This window comes from Sinocyclocheilus rhinocerous, unplaced genomic scaffold, assembly GCF_001515625.1.
Source record: "Sinocyclocheilus rhinocerous isolate Xijiao unplaced genomic scaffold, SAMN03320098_v1.1 scaffold755, whole genome shotgun sequence".
Taxonomy (NCBI): Eukaryota; Metazoa; Chordata; class Actinopteri; order Cypriniformes; family Cyprinidae; genus Sinocyclocheilus; species Sinocyclocheilus rhinocerous.
The window spans coordinates 725,612-736,291 of NW_015659385.1; the positions used below are offsets into that span (position 1 = coordinate 725,612).

The window sequence follows — 10,680 nt, forward strand, 5'->3', positions numbered from 1 at the left end:
TGAATGAATGATGCATTTATATAGCGCTTTATTGTGTATTGTTGTACACCCAAAGCGCTTTACAATCATGTGGGGTGGGGTGGGGGGGTCTCTCCTCAACCACCACCAGTGTGCAGCATCCAGCTGGATGATGCGACGGCAGCCACTGTACAATGGCACCAGTGCGCTCACCACACATCAGCTACAGGTGGAGAGGAGAGAGAGTCATAGAGCCAATCAAGTGGTTGGGGATTATTAGGAGGCCATGATTGACAAAGACCAGAGGGGCAATTTGGCCAGGACACGGGGTTACACCCCTACTCTTTACGAGAAGTGCCATGGGATTTTTAATGACCACAGAGAGTCAGGACCTCGGTTTAACGTCTCATCCGAAAGACGGAACAAGAGTACACAACAACACAAACTACAAAACTGAGATAGCGTCAGTGGTTTTCTAAGCACTGCCTCAGAAGATCCAGACCAATCCAGAGCTCAAGTCATCAAGCCGGGTGCTTTGATAAATGTGGTGATATGCAAGAAGCGACGTGAATGCTCCTGTGAGCAGAATATAATGAGAGTGACTCCGGGCCCCTTGGACAAGGGAAATGTTAGGGAGGAATATCCGGCCGTTCTGTTGGCAAGTGTTCTGTCTTATTAACGTGACCTTCTTTTCTCCCCTGAGAGTTTGGCGTGACATTTAAAAAACTGAATAAGGACTTACGTTCACTGCGCCTTGTGAATATATGACGTTCACTGATCTACAAAATGTCTGAAACTCTTATCTGATGATGACGACATGTGACATCTACACTTTCTTAGTGCTTGCTTTATACAACAAAGAAAGGAATCAATCTTTCTACAATGAAGTTTTCAGATATAAATTAGTCAAAAATGCAGGTGTTCTTCATACACTCAAATATGTTTAAATGCACATACACACAAAATCAGTAAGTTTTTAAAAGCTACACGCCCTGAACCCACTAATCTCTGATTCCAGTTCCATGGCTTGGAATGTTTGGAATGACAGGAAGTCTGCTTAGAGGGGGAGGAACACGGCGCTGATGCCCCAGAAGACCTGTTAAAGTTCTGGCTCCAAACAGAGCAATGAGATAGCAGGAGTCTTGGATGGCTTCCCTCTTATCAACAATGCTAGTTCTACGTACAAACAAACAGGAAGGTATGTCTTTGACTTGTACATTAGGCTAAAAGAATCGTGATCAGGACGACTGTACCACTTACTGTCTAGATGAAAGTGAAAAAGACGTGTATTGTGTGTGCATGTATCACACTGTGTACACATTGATTGTGTGCATTAGCCAAAAAAAGATAAAGCCTTTCATGTGCACCTGTTTCCTGAGGTGTCTCACCCCTGACCCCTGTCACAGTCAGGAACTTATTAAGTAAACCCTTCAGAGACACAGTAGTAAAAGAAAGCCAAACAAAATCTACACCCTGTCTGCTCAGTCTTTTGACTTTCACAGAATCTTGAACCAACTGTTAATGCCTCAAATGAAGTCAAGTGTGGTAAGCAGAACTACTGTAAAAGCTTCAAGTTAATCTTTTAATGGGTATGAAATTAGCACTAGTGCTTCTGTTATTATTTTTAAATCTAATGAGAAAAGCAAATTATTATTTTAATGATGTTTTGGTCATTTCACTACTTTGCCCACAAACATGCCAAAGCTGGTTTCATGGTTTTGTTCTCTTCATTGCTCCTTTAGACACCTCCAAAATTTCTATTAGTATGCTGCATCAGTAACAAGACATCTGCACATCAAATCTAAAAATTGAAATAAGACAATTAAATCATATCTGAGAAGAGGCCCATTATTATTTTTTACTAAAATATTTTTGACAAAACATTGTCACGTTGGCACATGCAAAAAAGAAAGCATGTGTAGATGCTCAAAAAAAGCAAATGTTTCGGTTCATTGAACTTTCCTCAGTGCTTTGAGCCTCTTGTCTCCATGATTTGTCTGTTTCTTTTTTTTTTTTTTTGGTGTGCAGATTCTATGTTACTTGTTTTGCATCAATGTACCCAGTGAACCTGTCTGATATTGGCACAGAAAAGTTTATTTCTTCACATTAACATTCTGGCAAATGTAAACATAGTTCTAAAGTTATTAATTAATTTGACCCATGCACTTGGTAGACACTTTTATGCGACGCAACTTGCAGTCAATTCAGGCCACAAATTTTTAATCAGTATGTTCACTGGGAATCTAATTGACTAGTATTAGCATAATGATCAATGAATCAGTTAATCAGTGCAGGAACTCTTTAAATTCATAAAACATAACTTGTGAATTAGTCAGTTTACAGTACTCATACATTCACTTAGCTTAGATTTACCACTGTTGAGTTCACTATAGACATAATCACAGCAAGATGCAGCTTGCATTATTAAGACAGTTGAGCAGAAAATTACTTTACATGTTTTTCTTTTGAATTCCTCTTCTTTAACATCTGATTTTATGATAGTACTTGTCCTTTATTATCTTCCCTCTTGCCTGCCTCTTGTAATTTCCTTTTATATAAGCTGACAATTCTGTCTTGTTTATAAACTATTGTCAGAAATCACTGACAGTTTATACAGGGCCGCTCTTCTGCTCTAACAATAGGCTAAGGGAAATGGGAGGATACAGAGGAATCAAAAACTCAAAGAAAAAAAAAAAACTCATGAAAGCATTACAACTGGAACTTTTACTGATTAAAAATGGAATTACAAAGTTGTCTAATGCTGTTCAGTCATGATGTCAATTTGTAGGCCAGCCCAAAAGATTAATTCACCACGGATTCTTAAGGGAATTTCTAATGGGTTTCAATATTCACATTTGACTCTGTGTAATTTATTTTGTAGAACAAAACAGGAAGGTCTCTTCATGTAATGTTAACCACAGACATAATTTTATTCATAAATCAAAAACCCTTAGACATTCCAGAGGGAACCCATTGCTCTAAAATGCTAATTCTTCTCTTTGCAGAAAATGCAAGTACTTTATTCAGATGTGAAGAGAACTGCAGCAGATGCATGTCTGTTAGCAATCTCCTGGCAATGGATTTGTAGGTGTGGGGGTTTTGTGTAATTTAGGGCGTCTCTTGTTCCACATTTGATCCTTCTGTGTAGATTCTAACAATAAAAAAGGAAACATCTGCACAACTAAGATTCTCTTTCAACACGTTTACATCTTCCGGCATTTTCACGTTTGAGACGATCACAGATGACCCTTCCTAATTTTAGTTAATACAGTGTAACACAAACGTGTGTACCTGACACTAACATTCATTTAGCCTGCTTCACTTCAATGATATGATGCTCTTTTATGTCAAAGGCATAGTCTACATGATGTATGTATATTGTCAATATCATAATTTCAATCACACTCTAATATGGTGTTTCGAGCAGATGTTTCAGCTCATTGCTATTTTAGTCCAGTGCCTGTATTACCTAAACTTGTGCATGTCTGCGCATGCTTCATATGGTCTGTGTTGCTGCATGTTGACATATTTTTTTTTTTAATGTATTGACAGCCCTGGTTTAAATATGCATGATTTAAATAATTACATTTAATTGTGATTTTTACTTAGAGAATCTTCAGTGTGTGCTCTCTGTGATATAGAGAGGGTTCTTTTAGGTGATTATTGCCGAATGACTGATGCATCATACAGCAGATTTATGTAAGTGTTTGTAAAATAAGTAGCTAAAATGCAACTTGATATTTCCTTGGGAAGCATTCTGTTTCAGGTTCCTGTTGACAGTTTTTTTTACATCAGGCTTTATTGACACAGTGGCACAGAGTGGTTGAGGCAGGTGACAACCAGACAAACCCACATCTTAGCACAGTATCCATCATCGTAATATAGACCAAATGAGACAGATAAGGTTTTGTGTGAGAAATTGAATGTTTTTCAGTCAGTTTATTTAGGAAGGATTACTATATTGATCATATATTGTTGTTTTGATTCAGGATAGCATGTTAAAGTGGGTAGCTGGTGGTGTTCTGCAAATAAGGTGGCACTTTAAAATGTTTAGCACTTGGTCTTTGCTTTGAGTCTCAAGTGTTTGTGACAAATGCTTTGAGCAACGTTATGAAATATTTATTTGACACGTTCTGGTATCAACTAGAGAAATTATATATTATTCATAGTTTAATTCATACAAATCTGTTCATTTGCAAAACTGAAAAGATCAAACCAGCAAGGTCAAATTCTATCTTACACCAAACATTTTAATTTCAATTTTTGATACCTTTAATTTTTAAATTCATACTATTTTTCTATCTCGAAATTGCATGCAGCTTTATCAAGTTTTTATTTTTTCAGTAATTACATTTTAGGTAGGATATATTTCTGCTGTTGACTTTCAGACTTTTAACTTGTTAACTTTCAAAAACGTCACTCTTCTCTCGTCTCTCTTTGCAGTTGCAAGCCTTATAAATAATGAATGAGCGAATGTGTATGACCAAATATAAATAAGATACATATTTAATTTATTTTAAAAAATATGATCAAATTTTAATATTGGCCATTTATCAGTTACCAGCCATTACATGAAAATGATTATCATCTTGTCAGTTTTAAGAAAACCTCCAATAAATGAATAAAACATTTTATATACCTTTTAAAAATGGTGGTGCTCCCAGTACACAACCAAGTTTAGCTGAAAGATCTACTTCCATGTCAGAGCTTACCTTCATGAGTTCCTTCTGGAAAGACTTCCTCTCCTTGCCCTCAGCTGCGTTGCAGTCTTCCTTGAGCTTCTCAAGAACAGAAGCCACTTTTTCAGGCTCACTTTCTGCCTCTGTCCGACAGAAATGTGTCAGAGGCAGATTTACGTAGTCCAAAGCGTCAGCAAACACTCTCCAACTCGCCACGTTTTCCATCAGTATTGTCCGCACAGATGCATAGACATACGTCAGACACATGCAGGGCTTTAGGATCTGCTCTAAAAGGATTGTAGTTGTAAGATCAGGCCCTTTGAAATTAACAGGTTTAACTTTTCCCATGATTAGAATGTTTTTTGCATGCACCAACCCAATTCTTCCATTGTAGTATCCGATGTACCACTCTTTGGTCCATAGATGTCCTTTAAGTTTTATTTTTTCTTCACTCAAAAGGGCCACTACATCGCCTTTAAGATACTCTAGCAAATACAGACCTTTGGACTGTCTTACAACAGTTTTCAGAAACTTAGCAAATTTTTGGTTTTTGACTAGTCTGTCCTGAAACACAGGGCACTTTGCGGTCGCTGCAAGAGGAGACAGTATGATTTTGTTCACTTCCTTTTTCTTGAGGAAGCGCCTTTGAACGGAGCTTCTTGTGCTTGTTTTTGGTGGTGGGGTTGGGGTCTGAACGCAAAACTGGGCCAAGATACAGTCCTTATCATCCTTGACCTGAATACGCAAAGTAAAGTCTGAAATGTCAGTTGAATCGCGTGCTGCGATCATGTAGATGAGGCGGGCCACTTTGCCAAGTTTGATCTGAAATCCCCTCACGGTTCTTGCCTGTTCATTGGCTCTCAGTTCAAAATTGGACATGTTTGAATACACGCCAACCTGAAGGTCTTGAGGTTTTGTTAATACAAACTGGTGCTTTCCCCAGAGTTGGAGGATGACAGGTAGAGTTGACTGTGAGTGCTTTTTCGCGTCACTCACTAGCAACGTCTTTGGGGCACAGTCATGGCCAAAAATGGCCACCACTGTCTTGAAGGACGGGTGGATGTGCTTTGGCCCGTATACCCCAAGAGTGACCTTTTTTACGACATGTTCCCAGACTGTGTTGTATGGGGCCACTGTTTGTGCTTGGGCAACTACAGAGACATACATGCAAGGCTCTAAATTGTCCAGAGTCACTTGAACTGTGTCTCCATACATGTATACATGTGGAATCGGGACATACGGACCTTCCTTGAAGTCGCTTCTCACACACACCACCTCTGTGGTTTTGCGGCTCTCTATCTTCACTACAACAGACACCTTCATCTCTAAAGTGACTGGGGTCTTGGTTTCCATGTTACTGAGTTTTACTTCTACCACTGGACTTACGGTAGTACATCTATCGTTGTTAAGCTCCAACGGTGGGTCCAGAAGGGCTTTCAGTGATATCTGTTGAGTCTCACCCGGTGCAACGTGACCCTCAGGAATATGTATACTGATACTGGTATTTGGCAGCTCCACGGCACCACCAGAACTGTCCAGATTGCATACAATGTTGGTCTCTATTGGCTGGGTTTGGCCCCAACCTGGGTTTTGTCCAATGGAGTCCAGGTCATGGCAGGATCGTGTAAGTTTACGGTGATTTAGCCATGCTGTTTTGAAATCCTCTCTACTTTGATAATGCTCAGGTTTAGGTGACTTCATGCCACCAAAAAAACTAAAAGAACCTTGATTCCCATCAGACAGGGACTGTAGGACAGACAGTTCTGACATGCTGTAGCAGCGCTTGCTTCTAAAAAACGGATTGTCTCTGCGAAAATTTGGGCCAATTCCTGAGCCAGGGCTAATACTTTTTGTGTCACACAGCCCACTTTCAAAAACATTAATATTAATAGTGCTGCTGGTGTTTGAGATGGGAGGTGAGAGATTACCAAAACACAAAGCCTTTGCTGAATTCTGGTTGCTGTTTTGGTCAGGGGTGCCTTGCAGCATGTCATTTAGGAAAGGGTTAGTTGACATACGTTTATTAACAAAAGGATTGTCATTTCTAGATTCTGTGGTTTTGGCAGACCCCGTCCACTCTCCAGAGATATCCATTTCTTTCACTCCCTCAGAAACGTCACTTAGGCTGTCAATCATGCCGCTATCACTGAACGTGGAATCTCGATAATTGATCGGATGGACGTAAGCAGCTGGGATGTATCCCATCTCTTTGCTGTTGTGTGCATACCACCACTCTCCACCCGATGTGTCTATAACATAAAGACAGTCTCCCTTTGAGAACTTGAGTGTGGTAAAGCTGGACGGACAGTAATCCTTAATGGCAATCACTTCCCTGACAGCTCCAAATGAGGCAGTAGTATCCAGTCGCAAGGCACTAGGTGAAGGCCCTTTAAGAAAAAAAAAGTGAATGAGGGTAAAACTAGAAGTTAACAGTACTGTGATTGTGAGGTGAAAATAAGAAAGGAAACCTTTAACATCTGTAAGGGTGGCCTCTGACACTCCTTCACTGAGATCGATGAGAGCACCCTCAGATCTGCAGCGAGGGAGCACAGCGTTGCTGTTCGCTGATCGAATGCGATGGGCAGCCATGGCGTGTATTGCTACCGAACTCCACTTCTTGTCTCAAGCTTTTCTTCCCATGTTTGTTTCAGTGGGAGAGATCAATGGCATTCCATAATATCTGTCACAAATTAAAGGTGAAAGAACATTATAAGTTAGCTTTTTTAATTTCTGCCGAATTTATTCTTTAAGGAAATTTCGGCAACACTTTAGTATAGGGACCAATTCTCACTATGAACTAGTTGCTTGTTAGCATGCCTATTATTAACATATTGGCTGCTTATTAGTACTTATAAAGCACATATTCAGCATAACCATATTCTACATCCCTAATCCAACCTAATACCTAAAATTAACAACTACCTTACTAACTATTAATAAGCAGCAAATTAGGAGTTTATTGAGGCAAAAGTTATAGTTAATGGTTTGTTAATAGTGAGAATTGGACCTTAAAATAAGGTCCAAGATTTGATATTGTTTGCACAATAACACCACCAGAGATGAACGAAGAGTTCAAGAAATTGCAAGACTTATATAAGAATATTCGTAAGTGTAATTCTTCAAAAAAATATTCAGTTCTCAAATATTTTCTAAAGAACATATACATTTTTTTCTAATGTTAATGAACAGTTATGTAACAGTTCTTTTCTGAATAGAATAAGCATTCATCAACAAGGATTACATGCCGTTGACTGTGATCATTTTTTCATTCAGTATTAATCAGTAATTTAATCACAGTAAGATTAGCCATTGTAGAGCAACTCGTACAACTCTTTCCATATCGGTCTATATCATATAAGGCAAATTTCAGTATTATGGCCTCATTCCACTTATCCTAAACCTAAGAGAGCCCACACTTTGTCACTACATGTCTTAAAGGAAGGCTAATAAGGCAGAAATATTTGTTCATGTCCAGACATGTCTACCATATTCGTGACATTCTCTTGAACACTAACAGAGAATAAAAGGCCTTTGTCTCTATGAAGGTTTATACAATAAATTGCCTATATAGACTGAAATCAAAGTTGCTACGTTTTTCTTTTTTTTTTATGTTAATTATTATACTTCTATTGATTTTATTTTATTTTTCAGCAATGACTTATGTTATCCCATGATTGCTTCAAATATTGTGCAAAGTGATTGAATTATTCATTTACAAATAGAAGTTCCATCTGAGCTGCTTTAAGTGTGCAGCATGCAAGCTTAAGGATCAAACGTTGCTTGCATTTAGCAATCAAAATTAGGATAGTGTTTGAGTGCAACTCGGCATCCTCTTAAGTCTGATCATGAACTATAAAGGCTCTCCAGCAATACACATCAGTGGTTTCCATGGCTACCACCTTGGGGAAGAAAGCACACACAGTGAAGCGCCTTTAGAGAAAATGGCCAGCTGTAGCCTACTGGGAATGTCTCTCACAGAACAGTCTGACATATTATTATGAAACTACTAATTATTGTAATCCAGCAGATTATCACTCCAACAAGGTAATAAATGCTATGTTTTTGGACACTTCAATATGTTTAAAACCAGTAGATCTCCACAAAGTCTCACCGTCAGTGAAAGCAAAGCCACTTAAGCCGAATGTTATAAGACTGTTCACATAGAAATACATCATATAAGGAGTAAATATGGGCTTAAATTCTCAGCAAATGGGTAGCAGTCATGTTATACTGTGAAAATAATTATGAGAGACATTGAAAATGATCTGTGGAGTATTTTAGAGATTTGTTTCTTCAGAACTGTACAAAATATGTCTGAAAATGGCATGTTAAAATGGCTGTTGTGGGTACAGCCTGACTTGAAACAGATTTCACTTTTATTTATTTGTTTTTGAGTGTATGGGTGTGTGTGTGTGTGTGTTTATAGGGCTGCAGGATCTGCTCTGTGAAAGACCACAGATTGTTCCACCTTTTGTTTCAGAAATACAGAGGAAATGCCTGTGAAATAAGGATGTGCTGCATTTCCCAAAACTTATATTGCATCATATTATAGCAAACACCTTCAGGGTATGTTAGGACACACCGGTCTGTGGTGTCAAGAGAATCTCTGTGCATATTGTTAAAGTAATTGTTAATGTCATAGACCTTTAGGCATCAGTAAAGACGTTTTCAGGACTGAACTTGTCTTACAAGCATGCAGAGTTTTGAAGCATGACAACTGCTTGACATGGCTTTATACAATATTTAAACAAAATTAATTCCTTAAATACTGCAGTAATGTTTAATGCTGTGCCAAATAAATAGAATTGAACAAACAAACAACACTTTTTTTTTGTCAAGTAGGATATGTACCTTCCAGACAGAGTTCAAAACATTATCTGCACCATGTTTCATTGTATTTGACTGTATATCTCAAAATATGCATGTAGATAACTTATGAGGAGAAATGGGGGAAGAAAATCATGTTCAGGCTGTTTAATTAAACATTAATTCCGCGGAGCTAGTATATATTATTTAAGATGAGCTTCTTAGTAGTTTGACATGAGAGGTTTCCTGAAGGTTTGAGTCCTGATACTAATAAAATCTGCATCAGTTACAGTAACATTGATCAGTCTAAAATATGGCGCAAAAGAAATGTTCTGGCAGTTCTCTAGTTATCTTGCAGTTTTTAGGGCTAAATGCAAGTTTTAAACTGTGAAACAGTAGGTTCAGATTCCCTATAAGATAAAAGACTGTCTCCGGTGGGTGGGTGAACCTCAGACAAGTTGAAACGGATTGTGAAATCCTAGGAAACAGATGAAGACATTCAGAAGACCTACACACTCACACAGCTCAATTTCATGCGAGTTTCACGTGTCAAACAAGTGTCAAACTAAATCTGAAGTGTCAGAAACAGCAGTTGTGAGTTCAGCTGTGAGTTCAACAAGGAAAAGTGGCAACTCAGTGGAAGATAGCGACGCGGACAGCAATAGTACTCCACTAATCGATGAAAAGCCCGATGACGAAATAAACACCAAAAAATATAAATTCTACTTACTTTTTTGAAGATGCAGTCAGTCCTTTGAGTGAGGACCGTTATGCGCGCGTCTCGCTCTCAAGTGCTTCACTTACATTAGGAGAAGCTGCGTGACGTCATCAGCCGGGAGGAGTCCCGCACACAAAACACGGACAATCCCTGTGACTCTTTACAGCTTTTTAACTGCCATAATAATTTATACGCCAAGATTTATTGTGTTAATGTATATAATAATGTATATTTGTTTCACTTTTTTGAGGATGGCATGTTGCATTAGATTAAATTGCGCTGAAAATACAGCTCATTAGTTAATAGTCTGATTTCATTTTAAGACGGCCTCATGTAGTGCCCTAGTTCTGCGAGCTTTCCAAATTTCGACCGCATTTTTGATATACTGGCAATCAGAAGTTGCGACATTAAAATTAGACCTAATCAGCTCATCAAGTTCAACCCCTTTTTGGGACTATGACTAAATATAAATATCTGGCGGCACCTGGTGGGCATTTAACTTATAACCAAGTGGTTTTG

General features: G+C 38.5%; 1 protein-coding gene across 2 annotated transcripts in view; it reads right to left on the minus strand.

Annotated features, from left to right (window-relative positions):
• Positions 1-10,237, minus strand: part of sh3bp4 (SH3-domain binding protein 4) — a 16,713-nt gene extending 6,476 nt beyond the window's left edge. The window contains exons 1-3 of one of the 2 annotated variants that reach the window (XM_016532388.1): positions 10,174-10,237; positions 7,106-7,317; positions 4,671-7,024 (exon numbers count right to left, since the gene is read on the minus strand). In XM_016532388.1, coding sequence (XP_016387874.1) covers positions 4,671-7,024; positions 7,106-7,226 — 2,475 coding nt within the window. In that variant the 5' untranslated portion in view covers positions 7,227-7,317; positions 10,174-10,237. Of the gene's footprint in view, positions 1-4,670; positions 7,025-7,105; positions 7,318-10,169 lie in introns of both variants that reach the window. The other variant, XM_016532389.1, reaches the window with a different exon arrangement.
• Between the last annotated feature and the right edge of the window lie 443 nt (positions 10,238-10,680).